We start from the raw sequence: 19,832 nt of genomic DNA, 5'->3' as shown, positions 1-19,832 counted from the left end.
CCTCTAATCCCAGTATTTTGGGAGGTCAAGGAAGGCAAATCACTTCAACCCAGGTGTTTGACACCAGACGGGGCAAAACAGGGAGACCCCGTCTCAACAAAAAATAAAATTAGCTGGGCATGGTGGCATGTGCCTGTGGGCCCAGCTACTCAGGAGGCTGAGGTGGGAGGATCACTTGAGCCCTGAAGGTTGAGGCTGCAGTGAGCAAAGATCGCAACACTGCACTCCAGCCTAGGTGACAGAGTGAGACATTGCCTCAAAAAAATAAAATAAAACCTAAGATAAACTTTGTAAGGCAGAGAGAAGGTAATGATGCATGCAGGGCTAGGACTGCACTGCTAGGTTCTAGTTCTAAACTTGCTGTTGACTACTACAATGTGAGCTCAGTGTAGAAAATGCGGTAACTACAAATAAGTGAAATACCTCCAACTACGGGGTCCTTTGGAACAGAGGGCTTTGAATTTTGTAGCCTATTAGGTTTTTCAATGACCTAATTCTCACTATTCAAATCCCTAGAAAGAATTTGTTCCTCACAAAAGAAAATGATAAAATCAATACCCATTACTGGCCCCCAGAGTCAGCCTCAGGGAAAGGAGGAGTCTGTGTCCCAAAATGCAAAGACTGATGGTAAGAAAACAGTTCAAGAACCACAACATCCTGATTTTATCTTTAGGTCTCCATGGAGCACTCAAGTTGTCTAAAAGCTCTAATTATGTAAAGCTGTAATAATAACTCACTGAAAACAGAAGAATACAAAATCTGCATTTGGGGCCCCTGAAGACCATCCTTAAGGAGGGCTCCTTCGCAGGGAACATGCGAGACAGCTAAAAAAGCCGCTCTGCGTCTGTCTAAAAATTTCTTATTTCAGTCTCCAGATTTAGATTAAACAGAATTTGCTCTCCCTCATTATAAAACAGCCAGAATTTAGAACTTCCTGCCGTAGAAGATGATTCAAAGAATTCTTTAAACTGTGTTTATTTATTGTCGGAACAAAAGATTCTTCTCGGCACCACTTTTAATTTGCTTTGATTTTTTTCAGCCTTTTCAAAGAATACATAAAACAAATACATCCCTCTAGTCCTTCTCCTTCCAATCTGTATCCTCACCCTAGTGCCCAATAAAATAAGTCTTTTCAACATGCTATTTCTAGAGCTGTCTCTGGTGCAAATGCAGATGCTCTGCTCTCTGTGCTGACTAGAGTCAGAAAAATCTGGCTAAATACAAAGGCCCTGAGTGTATCTCAAACTTCCCCACTGCGTATCCTCACTCCGGAAGTCAACAGCTGTCACCTCCAACGTGAACGGCATCAGTGGCTTTGCTGTCTAGCGCCTGCTGTGCCCTCTCTGGGCATCTCCTAGCCTCCACACCTCGAAACAGCTTCCAAGCTTACCCCTCAGTCCTCCAACTGTGCTCCCGCAACACAGAACAGCACAGTGAGAAGGAGCATGTTTCAAATCCTGTTTCCACTTCCACTTATGAGCTGGGAGGATCTCTGTCTGTTTCCCCACTGGGGGAAAAGCACGTACCGTTCCTCCCATCATTTCAGTATCAGATGAAGTAACACAATAGCTGGTGCGGTGGTGCACGCCTGTAGTGCCAGCTACTTGGGAGGCCGAGCCAGGAGGATCCCCTGGGCCCAGGAGTTCAAGTCCAGCTAGTTTGAGTCCAATCTGGGCAACATAACAGGAACCCCATCTCTAAGAAAACGGGATAACAGAAGTAAAGCACCATCCACTACTGCAGCACCTGCAGGTTTAAGCTCCCGGGATGATCTTCACCTTCCAACTTGATGAAACACACGTTCTGAGTTCTTCAGCCACCCTTGCCACTTCGTTTATGGTTTTTACTACAAAAGCCATTATCTTAGGGGACCCAAACTCAACCCCTTTTACACCTTTCTTCTATCCTCTCTGTTTTATGCTCATTACTGCCAATCTAGAACTTAGCCTCCTCAACTCCAGACTCACAGAGCCAGAGGTGAGTGGAGCCAAAACAGACCTCACTGTATCAAGTCTCTCCCTCCACTCTTCCAAATCTATCCTGCCTTCGGAATTTGCTTTCAAAGACAGAAACCACCAGCCCAGGCCACCCCACACCCACCTGGGAGGCAGCCTTACTCCTTCAATCAGGGACTACCTGGCCCCGAGAAGCAGCCCCCACCTACCACTCCATCCCCACAAACAACGCCTGGGATGAAAGGCCCTCATCCTTTCTCTCCTGGATTGCTGGTGCCCTCATTTGGCCTCCCTACCTCCAGCCTCTATTCCAACCTCCATGGGGCTGCCACGGGACCTTTGTAATGAAAGGTCCTTCTTTCCTACCTATCAGAAGTCCACCCTCGAGGGACTGCACTGAAAAGCCTCCTCAGGTGGTCTCCACTGCCTTCCCGCTCCATCCCCTTGCATGCATGCCCAACCCCACTCAAAACACCAAGCTCCCCGAGGCCTTTCCACGTTTGCTGCTTGGACTCACATGCTCCCTCAGGCTCTGCCTGCCCCACATATTCCTTTTTTTTTTTTTTTTTTTTTTTGAGACGGAGTTTCGCTCTCGTTACCCAGGCTGGAGTGCAATGGCGCGATCTCGGCTCACTGCAACCTCCACCTCCTGAGTTCAGGCAATTCTCCTGCCTCAGCCTCCCGAGTAGCTGGGATTACAGGCACACGCCACCATGCCCAGCTAATTTTTTAAATATTTTTAGTAGAGACGGGGTTTCACCATGTTGACCAGGATGGTCTCGATCTCTTGACCTAGTGATCCACCCGTCTCGGCCTCCCAAAGTCCTGGGATTACAGGCTTGAGCCACCTCGCCCGGCCATATTCTTAACAATCTTTCACAGTTCAGCTCAGAAGCCATCTCTTCAAGGGCTCCTCTGCTGCTGCTTGGCATGAGGTGGCCTATTCACATTCCTATCATAGCTTCTGGGGGTTCCTTCCACTAGATTTTTCTCCCTGGGGCCCTTTTCCTTCTGCACTCCCATGCTTAGTACAATAGCCGGTGCTTAAACACTCAGTAAGTATCTAGTAAATGGCAAAGCAATCCCAGGTTAATATCATGTCCCACTTCTGGGGTCCCCTCCGTCTGCACCACAATTACCTTTGTTTGTTCTTCCCAATCCTGAAAGCTGTTTCATCCTTTTAAAAAAAAAAAAAAAAAAAAAGCTGGGCTCTGAGCAGTGGCTCACACCTGTAATCCCAGCACTTCAGGTAGCAGAGGCGGGCAGATGACAAGGTCAGGAGTTCGAGACCAGTCTGACCAACATGGTGAAACCCCACCTCTACTAAAAATACAAAAAACTAACCAGGCGTGGAGGTATGCACCTGTAATCCCAGCTACTCAGCAGGCTTAGGCAGGTAAATCGCTTGAACCCATGAGACAGAGGTTGCAGTGAGCCAAGGTCACGCCACTGCACTGCAGCCTGGGCAACAGTGCAAGACTCCACCTCAAAAAAAAAAAAAAAAAACTGTTTCCAAAATCTCCCCTCTTCACCACTTTCACTGAATATTGCTTAAACATTTTCAGTTCCTAAAAACACATAAAAGCTGAATAACTTCAAATATTATTAATAAAATGCCGCCAATACTTTGGCAGTACATAAATCAAATTCTAATTCAGAAGCTGTTTACACACAACTAAGATTTCAACAAAGATCTGTGGTATCACTTTCTAAAATTTCAGTTCTATTATTGTTTGGTATTTTATTGAACCTGATTGTAAAACTCAAGACTGCCAAATGTTTCTGAAGAGATGAAAAGTAATTACTGCAGGAAGTAAAGGATATTTTACCACTTGCAGTTTTTTTGTTTTTTGTTTTTTTGAGACAGAGTCTCCCTCTGTCACCCAGGCAGAAGTGCAGTGGCACAATCTCAGCTCACTGCAAACCTCCATCTCCTGGGTTCAAACAATTCTCCTCTCACCCTCGAGAGTAATTGAGATTACAGGCGCCCACCACTCTGCCTGGTTATTTTTGTATTTTTAGTAGAAACCTGGTTTCACCATGTTGGTCAGGCTGGTCTCAAACTCCCAACCTCAGGTGATCCGCCCACCTCAGCCTCCCAAAGTGCTGGGATTACAGTCATGACCACCGTGCCTGGCCTGCCTGCAGTTTTTGGTTTCCACTTTTGGCTAATTCTGATTAGTTGAGGGTTATAAAGCATGCCATCCCGTTAGAGTGTGTTCCGTTATCACGATCATCCCTCATGTGTCTTCAGACAATGTTCACCATGATCTCTTTCTCAGGGAGTCTTAACTGCAGCTGTCAAGACTAGATCTTTTTTGTAAGTCACAACGAGTTGGATTTATTTTCGTTCAAACTTTTTTTTTTTTTTTTAAATAAGACGGGGTTTCACCATGTTGGTGGGGCTGATCTTGAACTCCAGACCTCAGGTGATCTGCCTGCCTTGGCCTCCAAAGTGCTTGGATTACAGGCGTGAGCCACCATACCCAGCCTTCATTCAAACTTCTAAGTCTTATGTATGTACCATATGATTGTAAGTACAGTCATGCAACGCAAAACAATGTTTTGGTCAACAATGGCCCATGTATACACAGTGGTCCCATAGATTATAATACCATATTTTTCCCATACCTTTTATATGTTTGGATTGGTCAAAAACACAAATAGTTACCATTGTGTTAAAACTGCCTACAATATGCAGTACAGTAACATGCTGCATAGGTTTACAGCCTAGGAGCAATGGGCTATACCATACAGCCTAGGTATACAGTAGGCTACAGTAGGCTACACCATCTCTGTTTGCCTAAGTACATTCTAATGATGTGTGCACAATGACAAAACTGTCTAATGATACATTTCTTAGAATGTACCCCTGCATTGACACATAACTGCATTTAGCAAAAAGAAATAAAAACTTGCCTGGGCACAGTGGCTCAGGCACTGTAATCCCAGCACTTTGGGAGGCCGAGGTGGGCAGATCACCTGAGGTCAGGAGTTTGAGACCAGCCTGACCAACACGGTGAAACCTTGTCTTTAAAAAAAAAAAAAAAAAAGTTGGCTGGGCACTGTGGCTCACGCCTGTAATCCCAGCACTTTGGGAGGCCGAGGCGGGTGGATCACGAGGTCAAGAGATCGAGACCATCCTGGTCAACAAGGTGAAACCCCATCTCTACTAAAAATACAAAAATTAGCCAGGTATGGTGGTGCACGCCTGTAGTCCCAGCTACTTGGGAGGCCGAGGCAGGAGAATTGCTTGAACCCAGAAGGCGGAGGTTGCAGTAAGCTGAGATCATGCCATTGCACTCCAGTCTCGGTAACAACAGTGAAACTCCGTCTCAAAAAAATAAATAAATAAATAAAATTATTAAATGAATAAAAAACTTATGTTCACACACAGACCTGTTCACACAAATGTTTACAGTAACTTTACTCACAATTACCAAAAACTGGGAACAACCCAATGTCCTTTAACCAGCAAATACTCAACTGTGGTACATCCATACAGCAGAATACTACTCAGCAATGACACAGAACCAAGTATCGAAAACACAGAGCAATATGGATAGATCTCAAAACATCCTGCCATCTATCTGACATTCTGGGAAAGCCCAAACCACAGGAAGAGAGAACCATATCCCTATAGTGGGACACTGGATGCCTGGGTAGGAGAGGCTGACTACAAAGAGCCAGCAAGAGGAAAGGCTCTGATGTGATGAGCCTATTCTGCTTCACCTGTGGAGGGAGATAAGCAACACTATCCCTATGCCAAGACCCACAGAATTCCACACCACAGAGGACATTTTACTGTACACAAATTTTTCATTTTTTAAGCTAATTCTTTGACCACGATTTGGTTAAAGATTACCTCTAAAATAAAATGAACACAAAGGTGTGTGTTTCCATAACGTTTGATCAAGTCTGCTGCCTTGTTCTGATGGTCCTTGGATTAGGAGTACATGATGGGGAATAAAGGAGTCAGTTTCCCTGTACTGGCAACCTCTGCTCCAGCTGTGAACAGCCACCTGGAGTTCCACCAAGGATACAGTAAAAGTTGTTCAAAGCCAACTGGAGATCAACTGTATTGCACAGCAAAGTCCAAGAGAACACTTCAAGAGAAGAAATAATTGGGAGATGGGAGAACACAAACCCTAAAATTCTAACTCCCAAAGATTCCAGACAAGATGGCAATCTCCTTCCTGGGCCTTGCTTAAAATGAGTCAGGTGGGTGGGGGCAGGGAACCACTGAGAGAAAAAGAGCAAAAGAAAAAGAGAGCGTGTGTGCTCCTGAACCAGGCTGTGCTGAGAGTTCCCAACGCCCTGGCTCCCATGTTCCTTAACATGGAAAAAATGACTCCGAATAGGCAGAGGATAAAAACAAGAAGGGTTCAGCACCCAGTTACACTTTCTTTCCAGTGTGCTCTCCTCAGCCAAACCCACACATTCCTGCTCCGGAGGGAAAGGACCGCAGGTCGTCCTCAGGCAGTGCTGTAGGCACCACCGGCCAGGGGCTGGGCTCAGGGCTCCACAGTGACAGGAACAGCAGGCACCAGGTCCCCCCTGGCTCTCCCAGGAAGGAACATGCCCTAGCTTATCCTGCACTCTCACAGCCACATTCCCCAGCCCAGAAGACTCTCCTGCTCCAGGGAGGCCTGGGCCTGCCACATTGTTATACCTCAGCGTGAGATCAACACCTGAGGCAAGCTCCAATCCAAGATGAGCTCATGACGCCTGCCCCAGAGAACCAGCTCTCCAACCCTCAGCAGCATTTGCAGCTGGAAAGACTGGTCTAAATGCAAAACAAATGCTATCTTCAGGAGGCTTCAAGGGGGAGGGAGAGGAACAAAGCTAAAAACCACCAAGACTGAAAACCAGAACATTCCATGACATGCAATGCCCTACAAAGAGGTTTTCTGAACATACTCGCAATGTATAGCCACGGCAAGGGGGTTAAGCAAAAATCACTGCCTCTCAAAAGACAAGAATGAAGGACTAAATGATACAACAGCTTATTGTATTAAGCTAATTAAGGTTTATCACATTAGCCATCTGAGTTTTAGTTGGCATCAGAAACGCAGGGGCAGCACACCGTGCAGCATGGATTCGGATCTGCTTCGCAAGCATATTCCTGCCACACTCATACACAGAACCTCTGGCAGTCAGAAATGATAGAGAATTGAAAACCAATTTTAGCACAGTGATTTGTAAAGAATTTTGTTCCATCATGTAAGCTATTTACTGGTATATCCATCCGAGATTACATTTATCTCTATTAAATACTCCATAAAGTATTCTGAGCTAACCATGCACTCTTGTTTCCTTTTTGCCAGTTTTATCACACAGCGGATGTTCTGTAGCCAAATGAAAAACATTTTAACAATAAAACCCTTGCATACTTGACATCCTTCACCAACTGCCAGCATACAACTTAACCAATTCCAAGATCCTCGGCATGGCTGAAAAGCCCCCATTCTGCTGAACACGGACAGGAACAAAATGCCTACTTCAAAGTAGGGGAAAATTTTATTTTCAATCATGTCTTCTATGGGCTCCTCTTGACTGTACTTTTCCCAAAAACCGGCAGAAAGGCAGGACCAATTCTATCTGTTGTTGAGATCACATTGGATCCCATTCTGGAGCTGCTGGTTTCCTGTTTGGGGAAGTTGCAGTTCTTTTCACAAGGAACCCAAGGCAAAATGTTGAGTGTTCCCCCGTCAGCCTCCTCAGCCTTTGTTCTTCACTTTGCTACTCTCCTTACTGCTTCCTTCTTCTCTCCCCTCCTCTCCAACCTCTGGTTTTGGAGGGTGCATGAAAACACCTGCTCAAACCTAACTGCAATCTTTAAAGGCATCAGACATTTTCTACCACCCATTCCAGTCCAGCTTTGAGTTAACAGGCATCTTTTCACAGAGGAAGCCAGACTACCCGGCTTCCTCCTGGCATTGCATTAGTATTCCACATTAAATATATGCCACAAAGAATCCAATGGCGAACTCACCGTCAACAGCCCCCAAAATCAATACAAGACATTCCACCACTTGACTCGGAGTGAAAAACCTTTCGGGTTAACACAAGAGAGCAAGGTAAAAGAAAGGTGACGCATGAACAAAAGGCAAATCTACCTCCAGACTCCTCAAATCCTAAAAAGGTGGCTAGGCTGCCTCGATTTGGTGAAACACTTCCTTTTCTTGTCACCATCGGGAAAATGCCACATGTGTACTGCTGTCGTCTTATGCAAAACAGCACATTCTCCACAAGGCCCTGGCGCCTACCATTCTCCAATCGCTTCCTTCCAGGCCTGACTCTCCCCACTGCCCAGACACATGCCATTTAATGAAGGCATTCCGATTTCGTCTTGATCGCAATACCATCATGAAGTCACTCTAATCCCACTAAACTGGGATCACATTAAGAGCATTTCTTCTCCACTCTGAACCCAATTTCATCTCCTGGGTAGCAATCCACCGTCCGTCTGTGTCTAAATGGATCTGCAAATCAATATTTAAATTCATGCTCAAAACAGCATATCTCACCTTGTGAACCTTGACCTTTTGGAAAGACTTTAGACCAATGTTCAGTTACTGTCACACGGCTGCATTCTCAGCAAATAGGAAAGGGTTAAAAGCAGCCCCAGTCAACAGGCCTACAAGGAAAAAAAAGACAGCATGTATGGCTAACAGCATCACTGGAATGCACTTATGCCCATTTCCTAGAACAATATTGTTACCTTTTGGCCTTCATTATACTCAGAAGCATCCCCAACACCCTTTAGTAGCTTCTAAAAGAAAAAGCACAACACAGAACATAGCCTGCAAGAGAAAAAAAGCATGCAAAGTAGCATTCTCCAGCAACAAACAAACTACCATCACAAACCCCTCAGTTCATTTTGGTTTTGTTTTGTTAAAAACACCGAGAAAGAGAGAGAGAGACTGCATCCACCAAGTGTCCCCACCCTAGCAAGGCACATTTTTTTCTTCTAATAAGGGACATAAATCTCAGCTCCTTGTCCATCCCTTAAGCAAAAGAAAAAGGCAGGAAAAGCCCAAGTCATCTCAGACCCTGCAAACCTGCACCTTTTTTTTCCATCTTCTCTACCCAGAATCTTTTAGGGCTCCATTAGTCACGTACCAGTGCTGTGTGGTGTCTAAGTGTGCATTCACATACTGTGTAGGGATGGTACCTTCCTGCAAGCTCCTCTGCTTTTGGCTGCCATGAAGGGAGGAAGCTGCTATCCTACTGTAGTAGCTCAGTGACTGCATTGTGTTCAGGAGCTGATCTGCCTCAAACCAGTTTCAGCCGGTTCTGGTCACCCTACATAAAAAAGCTATGGCAACCCTCGCTGAGTTGCCAACAAGTCCCTGAAAATCATCAGCACACGGGGGATCTCACTGGGGGTGGCTCTTCCCTCTTAGGTCTTCCTGAGGAGGGGAAGGTCATCGTGTGTCCTCCCACCCCACGAGCACCCAGCCTTGGAGAGGTTCACCTTGCAAGCACCCCAGAGCCCCTCAGGGCCCATCCCCCTCCCCTCCACCCCACAGCCCACCGCAGACACTGTTTCCCCCTCCTTCTCCTTCCCCCACTTACCTCCCACAACCTGGCTCAGATCTTTGTGTACGTGTGTGTCAGTGTGTTCTCTGTGTTGGTGGCTGACAAAGAGCCCCCAAGAAAGCGAGCTATGTGTGTCTGCTCACACGGGATGCGTCGGCTGCAGAGCCGGCCTGGCCTCCTAGCACAGTGGTGCTGGCTTGTTGACCAGGCTCCTCTCTGCTGTCACCCCCACCCCACCCAGCCCCCTCCTCCCATCCGTCCCTCTTCTCTCTCTCCCAGCCCTGTCACCACCACCAGCAGCCCCCCAGTCTCCTCCTCCTCCTCCAACCTTCTCTTCTTTCAAGCACCTGGGGGGAGAAGTCCAAATCCCTTCACCTCGGGGGAAGAAAACTGGGGCTGTCTGGGGAGGGGGCGGGGGGCGAAGGCAGGGCCAGGGGGAGAGGGGGCACGGAGGCCTCTGCATCTGTGCCCGGCCGGCGCCGGCGGGGGGAGCAGGAGAGCCGCGCTCACGTGGCCCCCCTCTCGGAACCTACGGGGCCTAGCCCGAGCGGCTCCTCCTCGGCCCCCCAAGCCGGCTGGCGGGGAGCGAAGGCCGGCTGTCCCCAAGGCCGGGGTGGGACAGGCCACTGCAGGCAGGCCCAGGGGCTTGAGCTTCACGCGCTCACCCCGGCCCGCAGGGGTGGGCTCGTGGGGCCGCGCCCCGCCTCTGCCCGGCGCCCACCCGCGCCCCTGCGTCCGGCTGCCTTGCGCCCCTCGCTCGCCCCGGCCGCCCGCCGCCCCCAGCCCCGGAGGCGCACACCCACCCCCGTCCCGGGGTTGGCCTTCGCGGCGGTCAAGCCCGGGCGTCTGGGCCGCAGCTCGGATGACCTTTGTTCAGCGCGGCGCCGCCGGCGGCTGCTGCTGTGGCTGCTGCTGCTGTCGTCGGAGCTGCGGCGGCGGCGGCTTCCATGTTACGGGCGTGTCATCTGCGTTCCCGCCGCCGGGGTCTGTGTGTGCGTGTGCGGTGGAGCGGCCTCGCCGCCGCCGCCGCCTCCCGGGCTCCCCGGCCGCCGCCGCCGCCTCCGGGCCTCGCCGAGCGCCCGGCCCGGGCCCCGCGCCTCCCCGGGCACCGCGCTCTAGGCCGCGCGGCGGCGGCGGCGGCCGGCCCGCCACGCCGGGGCCTACGGCTGGGGGTGCGGGCCCGGGCGGCGGCAGCGGCGGCTCGGCCCGGGCGGCGAGCGAACAAAAGGGAGCGCGGGCGAGGGGGAGGGGGCGGCCGGTGGGGGAAGGGAGGCTCCGGGAGCCGGGCGGCGGCGGCGGCGCGAAGCCCGGTGGCCGGCAAGCGCCGACGCCCGGCCGCTGCCGAGCCCCGGAGTCCGGCGGCGGCGAGGAGGCGCCCCGCGGACCCGCCGAGTCTCGCCCGCACGGGCCGCCGGCTCGCGGCTTCGCCCCGGGAGCGGAGCGAGGTGGTGGGGCTGGTGAGGGGCGCAGGGAGGGCTGCTTTTTTCCAACGACATTTCGGGCTGTGCTCACCCAGTCCTTTCCGTGGCCCCAAGCCGCGACTTACTCGAGTGGAAGGAAGCAAGGCCTCGCCAAAGATGGTTGAAAAGACCGTGAGCCTCTACCCAGGATCTTGAAGCCAAGGTGGTGTTTTTGTTCTCCTCGTAATGGTGGCAAATAAGTAAGAAGAGAGCACGCTATCTTCAGACAAATTAAATCTGAAATTCTCCCTGGAGGTGAAAGAAGGGGCTCTCCTCGGGTTAGTTAGTGGTTTGGAGCCCTTTTCGCCTTCAACTGAGCCACAAAAGAATGGAAGACACCCCCTGGGGTGGGGAGAAAGCCCTGGTGTAAAAGACACACGTTTTGCTTTCAGAGAAAAAGCCACTGGGGCCAGATTGAAACATGGCATGTTCAGTTCATGTAGGTTTTTTTTTCTTTCTTAATGGGGGAATGATACTGAGTAAACAAGATGTAATAGCTAGGTCTTTAAATTCTACAAGGGAGAAGGTGTACAGATGTAACAAGCACATATTGTCCATACAGCAGGTGGTCATAGCCCACGGAACACAAAAAGATACATATGTAAGCCTGCTAAAGGTCACGAAGATGTATAATCGTGACCCGTGCAAGGGCGACAGACGATAGATTTCCATTCCAGATGAGGTATGCTGCTTTCCCAGCCCTGTGTCCTACTTCCTTTATTGCTCACAGACGTGCACTCCATTGAAAGGTTTCTAAAACCGGACAGAAACCCCTATGTCAAGCTAATTGTGCCCACACTGGAAACAGCACAAAATGGAAGGACCTGGAAAAATATGCCACCATAACCTCTTAAAAAGGTTCACTCTTGGTTGATCGGAATCTGAAGACACAAATAACACTCGAGTAGCAGTGACGACTCCAAGCAAAAGAAGCATTTCTCTTTCCTTTTAAATCAGATTGATGGGTTAGTATTTGCAAAGTGTGCTGAGAATTAAAAAAAAAAAAAATCTCAGTATACCTCTCTCCGGCGTGAACTTCCGTTGAGGAAGCCATTGTTCTCGGTGATGGGAGCCCTGTATGATGTAAATTGCAAGTAGCATTTTTGCTGTTTAAGACTTTCCATGTAAATGACCCGAATTATTGTCTCACAGAAGAGTAGTTGGTCTTTTATTTCAAACAGCAAATTGTTTAGAATTGCACATAAATTGGAATACATATTTGCATATTTACACACGTTTAGAAAGACCTGTGTAATCTACAAATTTTGTCAGTCACAGCATCCCATTTATCAGTATTACAAGACGATGAAATTGAAACTGTTGTCTTCTTTTGGCCTGAAAACGGTGCCAGTACTCTGTGGATTGGGTTTCAACTTTACCTGGGCTCGATTTCATTTGAAAGGGAGCCTTTTTTCTTCTCTCAAAGATGGGCCTTTATTAATATGCATATAAAAACCGTATGTGCATTGAAGAGTACACTAGGACCTGCTAATGTGAAATCGTGATATGCTCCACGTTTTACAATATATGGAATTTAATACTGTACATACCACGATCAATCCTAGGTTTCATGGATTTGGAATCTTTGTTTACTTAAAATACTCTTACCCCTCCCCCATTCCCTCCTCTTAAGAGTTGAAATGACAGCAAAGCAGCTTTTCAATGGTTACAAGAGTTGTACTACCAAAACTGAAGAAAGTCTGAAATGCTTATCATAAAGAATCTTCAGCTGTACCACTGCCTCGTGGCTTCATCATGCCAAATACCTTTTGAGCGGGGGCTCTGTACAAAGCTCAGTGATTAGTCAAGCCTTGGCTGGAAGAAATTTGGTCTAGAAGCAAAACTGATCATTTGCACAAATGGCAACAAATAACATCGCCTCTGCTTTTAAATACCATAAACCAAAAAAAAGTAAAAGATAGTTTATTGCAAGTTATCTCCATTCTATTTTTATAAAGAGGATTTCAGAGGAACTCCTTTGCAGGTAGACCAGTAGTTAAAAGCAAAGCACCGTCTTAGTCTATTTCGCAAAACATTAAATTTCACAGCGGAAAAGACAGCATTTATTCTGTTTTTCTTAAAAAAAAAAAAAAGCAGACACTACCCCTCTTTCAAAAAACAATACAAAAAGATTCATTCTATTATTCTACATATGTAAGCTCTCGTGTGCACCTCTCTTGCTTTGAGCAACAAAAGAGTCAGTCACTTGACTACAAGAATGAAATAAAACTATCATTTGAGTGCAGTCGATAAGGAAGGGCAGAACAAAGAAATCATATGATTCTTATGCCAAATAGAAACTAAAGGAATTCCAAACCCTTTGGGATTTTGTTGTTGCTGTTTTTTATTGCTAACTCTCAGTGTCTTGGCTGTTCATCCAATCAGCGTATTACAAAATCCTGGCTTTTTTTCTTTAATCTTTTGTGGCTGGAAGCCAGCTTTGCAGAAGCATGTAAATATCATCATACTTTCCTTCAAATGCTGTCATGAAATTAGGAAATTCCTTTGTTAGGTAGACAGAACGAAAGGTGTGTTCCTGGAGGGAAAGTGGAAGGAAAAAAGGAAACGCCTTTTCTTTATCTCACAATCCAGAGGCCCCGTGGAACCACTCCTAAATCGAGCAGTCTCACACCTTGAACTACACATTTTTTTAGCTCAAAACCAAGCTAGGCCTAGGGGGTTTTAGAGAGATTAATATGTTAAATGTGGTAGCTTCTTTTTAAAGAAATTATTACACTGTTCAATCCTGGCATCATAATTTAAAGATTTGTAGAGTAGTCAGCAAAGAAAAAGGGGGGAAAAAATCTACCTTTTCTTTTTAACAACATCAAAATGTTGGTAGAATTAAGGGTTTTTTTAATATTCAAAAACATACCCTTGAAAGAGATCGTAACCAAGTTTAAATTATTATTGGCCTGCCAGAAATAGACTGTAAAGGATTCCCCTTATCCTTTGTTAGCAATTTCATAAATAGATTTCTGTGGTAATTTGGAAATGCCTGCAAAGGCCTTTCACTGAGACCCGAAGCGGGTGGGGGTTGGGCTCAGCACTGGGCATTATTCACGAGGCCCGTAGATATTTGAATGACCTCCTAGGTCCTGGCTACTGGATGAATCCACTAATCCTTACCTCCTGCTATCTCTTTAGGCCTACATGCTGGAAAGCTGGCCTTGTCCAACCAAGGAAAGAGATGAGAAGGGTAGGGACAGAGAAAAGTGGGTTTCTATGAGCTCTCCTTTCAGGAGTCAAAAGAGAGCCAGAAGCATGGGGATTGGGATCCCGGTAAAGAATCATCTGCAGAAACTGGGCCAAAGGAGAAATATGTAGAGAACTTTGTAAGATTTCCTAGCCCTGTGGAACTTTTGTATGTTATATCTGGGCTTCCTTCAAAGAAATTCGTGTTTGGGTTTGTTCTCCACTCTCTAAGTCCAAGAGGAGGGGAAGAGAAAGAAGAACCTAGGAAGGTATCTGACAAAGGAGGAGGCATCCGGCTTAATCCTTTGAGGGCCTACCTGAAGGAGAAGGGAACATAGGAAATGGGGACCCAGTTCCTCCTGAGGAGGAATCTCACTGGTCTCGTGCAGGCACTCACATTTACTTCATCTTCCCATCCTGCCCTCATCATTCTGGCCATCTCCACCACTGGGCACAATGCTTTGTACATCCCATAATTGACATTAATTATCGGTGAACTAAGGAATGGATAATGATGCTAGAAGCGTCTAAAAGTAAAAATGTCTTCAGTTAAACCTAAGCTCTTTAGCTATTGTAGTGGATGCAGTAGTGTTTTGTCTAAGTTCTCTCTTCAGGGTGTACACCCCATCCCCTAGCTGCTAAGAATATTGGCTGCTGACTACTCACCGTCGAGTCCCTCACTGCAGATTGCCTTGGCCACTGTCTAGTGACAGTTCTTGGAAACTGTCTTGCCCAAGGCTACCCCCACTTCCAAGAAGCAGCCAACATCTGGCCAATGTAGAGATAGAAAAGCTTGGCCCTCCTGCCTTCATTTGGGCCAACTCTGAAGGGCCATCCCAGCTCCAGAACTGTATTGGCTGAGGCCTCAATCTCCATAGCACTGTGGGACAACTCCTTCTTTCTAATCCTGCCTTCCTCAGTCCCTCACAAGTGTATCTCCAAAGATTACTCACGGTCTGTTTCCAGTACCTCAGCCCAAGCCACCCACCCATCAGATCCACCTCCACAGTACCTGCCCTGTCTGAAAACAACCCTCATTCCCTCTCATCTGCTCCATCACCACATACTGGGAGGGTTCTACCTTTCAAGAGTCTGTTGATCCCAATCACTATTCTCGGCTGACATCCAGACCCACCCTCAGGCCCATCATCCCAGTGTGGAACTGCTCACTGCGTCCTTGCCTCTAACCTGGCCAATTTTCAATGCATTCTGCACACTAAACTTTGAGGAATCTTTCCAATGATACCATCTTGCCACTCCTCTGATCAGATGCTTCCAGATTGCACCACTGTCCTTAGAACGAGGTCCAGATTGTAACTATGACTTAGAAGTTTCTTCACAATTAGACCCATTTGCCTGCCTGCCTGCCTGCCTCTCCCTTCTCACATTTCAAGATCCAGGCTTGCCCTTTTGTTCTTTGAAGGACACCTACTTCCTGCCACTGTCAGGCCTGCACACATGCTGGCTTTGCTTTCTGGAAGACTCTCCTTACCCTTCCCCACCTCCTCATCTAAGTCTTGTGTATCAGACAGGCATGGTGGCTCACACCCATAATCCCAGCACCTTGCAAGGTGGATCACTTGAAGTCAGGAGTTCAAGAGCAGCCTGGCCAACATGATAAAACGCCATCTCTATTAAAAATTCAAAGATTAGCTGGATTTGGTGGGAGGTGCCTGTAATCCCAGCTACTTGGAAGACTGAGGCAGGAGAATCACTTGAACCCAGGAGGCAGAGGTTGCAGTGAGCTGAAATCACACCATGGCCTGGACGACAGAGCAAGACTCTGTCTCCAGAAAAAAAAAAACAAAAAAAACTTAAAAATTAAGTGTTCAGAACATCAGGATTAACACCTATAAGATTTGGGTTTTTTTTTTCCAATGACAAAGATAAAAGATGATCAGATACTTTATAATTTTCTGCTAAACTTGATGATTATTTTGAAGTCTCTTTTGAGGTTTCTTACTTAATACCAAAGACTAGAAGTCACATATCACTGGGAAAACAGTGGTTATTTCCGGAAAAGTTAAAAAATGAACAATAATAATTTACATATATAAACAAAAAAACAAATGTTAAAATATGAAAATAATAACCAGAAAATAAATAAAATATTTATTTGTCAGCAAACAGTTGAAAGACACTTAGAAAATATTGCTGTAGATTTAAAGAAACACACATGGCCGGGCGCGGTGGCTCACGCCTATAATCCCAGCACTTTGGGAGGCTGAGGTGGGTGGATCACGAGGTCAAGAGATTGAGACCATCCTGGTCAACATGGTGAAACCCCATCTCTTTTTTTTTTTTTTTTTACCAATCAGTTTGAGCTTATGAGGTTAGCCTTGAACTGATGACCTCGCCTTCGCGAGCGCCATGACCTCCGGCGAGAGCCACTTTGAAACCCCATCTCTACTAAAAATACAAAAAATTAGCTGGGCATGGTGGTGCGCGCCTGTAGTCCCAGCTACTCAGGAGGCTGAGGCAGGAGAATTGCTTGAACCCAGAAGGCGGAGGTTGCGGTGAGCCGAGATTGTGCCATTGCACTCCAGTCTGGGTAACAAGAGCGAAACTCTGCCTCAAAAAAAAAAACAAAAAGAAACACACATTAGACTAGATTACACAGTGTGGGAGGTTTGCTTAAGTGCTGAATGCTCTGCTTACGGTATCTGCTTGCCCCTGTTCTCATGATGACATACTTGAAAACACTTATTTTTTATGAACCATTAAAAAGGTGTTTAGCAGAGAAGGTATATTATCAACAATAAATGATGTCTTTAATCAAAACATTATCTCATTTTATTAAGAACAGGAACAGTAACCACGAACAGAGTAGTTTCTATACAGGAATTTAAAATTATGGGGTTAAATTACCAAAATTCCAACATACATAAAATTTATCACCAATTCAGTTAAAATGTCAAAATGCAAATTCAACACTTTCCAACTTACATTGCAGAAACAACTGAGTGATATTGGTAAACAGCAATTCACCTCGCAAATGTCAGCTAAAACCTTTTGCATAGCTGACGGATGAGATGAAGCAACGGCGTTATGAATAAGTAAATAGGAAAAATGACCGGGTGAGGTGGCTCCACCTGTAATCTCAGCACTTTGGGATGCCAAGGCAGGTGGATCACTAGAGGTCAGGAGTTTGAGACCAACCTGTCTAACATGGTGAAACCTCATCTCTACTAAAAATACAAAAAATTAGCCGAGTGTGATGGCGCGCAACTGTAATCCCAGCTATTTGGCAGGCTAAGGCAGGCGAATTGCTTGAACCTGGGAGACGGAGGTTGCAGTGAGCCAAGATCATGCCACTGCACTCCAGCCTCGGTGACAGAACAAGACTCTTTCCCAAAAAGGAAAAAAAAGAAATATATCATACCCAGGCTATGTTTGACAATGCTATGTGAACAGTATAAGTAGTGTATTCTCATCACACCCTTTGGGAACTTCCACCTCAACCTCTGACCAAAAGTTAAAGAGTCTACATTGGCCAGGTACGGTGACTCATGCTTATAATTCCAGCACTTTGGGAGGCCGAGGCGGGTGGATCACGAGGTCAAGAGATCGAGACCATCCTGGTCAACAGGGTGAAACCCCGTCTCTACTAAAAATACAAAAATTAGCTGGGCATGGTGGCGCATGCCTGTAATCCCAGCTACTTAGGAGGCTGAGGCAGGAGAATTGCTTGAATCCAGGAGGCAGAGGTTGCGGTGAGCCGAGATCGGGCATTGCACTCCAGCCTGGGTAACAAGAGTGAAACTCCGTCTCAAAAAAAAAAAAAAAAAATACTAAAAAAAGAGTCTACATTGCACCATTTACAAAGAGTTCCTGAGTACCCGCTTCTGGCAGTGTCTCTTCTCTCAGCCTTTTTCCATCTTGTCCAACCTAGGTCCTCCCACATATGCTAAGTTAACTTGACTGTAGCCTATGAAAAAATTAGAGCATAAACTACAACCAGATAAGCTATCTCAGGCCTTAGGCACTGTGCACTGTGCACACGTCTTTGTAGCGCCAGGTGGTTCATACCTCCAATCCTATTATTTGGGGAGGCCAAGCTGGGTGGGAGGATCATTTGAACCCAGGAGTTCCTGGGCAACATAGGAAGACCCTGTATCTACAGAAAATAAAAAAGTAGCTGGATGCTGTGGCATGTGCCTCTAGTCCCAGCTTCTCGGAAGGCTGAGGTAGGAGGATTGCTTGAGCCCAGGAGGTCGAGGCTGCAGTGAGCTGTGACCACACCACTGCATACCAGCCTGGGCTATGGAATAAGACCCTGTCTCAAAACAAAACAAAAAACTAAGTAGCTTTGAAAAGGAAGCATTAGCCGGGCATGGTGGCTCAAGCCTGTAATCCTAGCACTTTGGGAGGCAGAGGCGGGTGGATCACGAGGTCAAGAGATTGAGACCATCTGGGTCAACAAGGTGAAACCCCGTCTCTACTAAAAATACAAAAAATTAGCTGGGGATGGTGGCACATGCCTGTTATCCCAGCTACTCAGGAGGCTGAGGCAGGAGAATTGCCTGAACCCAGGAGGCGGAGGTTGTGGTGAGCCGAGATCGCGCCATAGCACTCCAGCCTGAGTAACAAGAGTGAAAACTCTGTCTCAAAAAATAAATAAATAAATAAAATAAAAAGAAAAGGAAGCATTAAATAAACCCTTGCACATGCTATCTGTCCATTCTTTTTGTTTGTTTGAGAGGGAGTATCACTCTGTCACCCAGGCTGGAATGCAGTGGCACTATGTCGTATCACTGCAACCTCGGCCTCCCAGGGGTCAAGCAATTATCCTGCCTCAGCCTCCCAAGCGGGTGAGATTACAGTTGCTCACCACCATGCCCAGCTAATTTTTGTAATTTTAGTAAAGATCCGGTTTCACCATGCTGGCCAGGCTGGTCTCGAACTCCTAACCTCGTGATCCACCTGCCTCAGCTTCCCCAAGTGCTGGGATTACAGGTGTGAGCCACCGTGCCCGACATCCGTCCATTCTTTTACATAGTGCATCCTACACCTATCCTCTACAAAAAAATTAAGTTAAAAGGAATAAAGGCCCTTTCTCTTGGGGCATAGGATAAACCTCCTGGCCCTTTTTATGGCTAGCTCCTACATAACTCTATAGTCTGAAAACTCCCCATGCTTCAGGAATTCTGCAGGGAGCACTGCACGCTAGCCCATTCTTAAAATTCTCTTCCCTCAGATTCCATGACAACTTTCTCTCTTTCCATAAAATCATTCCTTCTCAGTCTTCCTTCTTGGCTAATTTTCCTGCATTCCTTTGAAAAATATGGACTGTTCCCCAGGGGCTATCTTTGGCCCTTTTCTTTCCAAAATCTGCATTTCTTGGAGAAACACATTTGCTCACAGAGCCTCAGTTCTATTCTGATGATTCCACATCTGTGTTCCAGGTCTGGTCTCTCCTCTAATTCCAGATCACAATGAATTGCCATTGTGACGCACAGCAGCTCCCAACTCCAGGCTGTGGTGAGCTGAGATGGCACCACTGCACTCCAGCCTGGGCGACAGAGACTCTGTCTAAAAAAAAAAAAAGAAAGAAATGTAATTAAGACAATGGAATCGCAGAGTTATGTAGACATAGACAGGAAGGTGTGATACAGTCCAGGCTGATCTGGGGTCACCGATTGTGGTTCTTGGTGATTTGCACCTTTAAGCCCTTCCT

The 19,832-nt window shown here is 46.9% G+C and overlaps 1 protein-coding gene across 32 annotated transcripts in view; it reads right to left on the bottom strand.

Moving 5' to 3' along the window:
• The window catches only part of ZNF532 (zinc finger protein 532), a 133,584-nt gene extending 122,309 nt beyond the window's left edge, over window positions 1-11,275 (bottom strand). For 8 of the 32 annotated variants that reach the window (XM_078346948.1, XM_035271246.3, XM_054244264.2 and 5 more), the window contains exon 1: window positions 8,075-8,176. In XM_078346948.1, the coding sequence (XP_078203074.1) occupies window positions 8,075-8,150 (76 nt within the window). In that variant the 5' untranslated portion in view covers window positions 8,151-8,176. Of the gene's footprint in view, window positions 1-7,950; window positions 8,177-8,485; window positions 8,596-8,679; window positions 8,762-9,080; window positions 9,191-11,046 lie in introns of those variants that run through there. The other 24 variants (XM_008979893.5, XM_078346954.1, XM_078346957.1 and 21 more) reach the window with 9 other exon arrangements.
• Between the last annotated feature and the right edge of the window lie 8,557 nt (window positions 11,276-19,832).

Source organism: Callithrix jacchus, chromosome 13 (assembly GCF_049354715.1).
Source record: "Callithrix jacchus isolate 240 chromosome 13, calJac240_pri, whole genome shotgun sequence".
In the NCBI taxonomy this organism is placed as follows: domain Eukaryota; kingdom Metazoa; phylum Chordata; class Mammalia; order Primates; family Cebidae; genus Callithrix; species Callithrix jacchus.
This window is presented reverse-complemented; position numbering and strand designations above follow the sequence as displayed.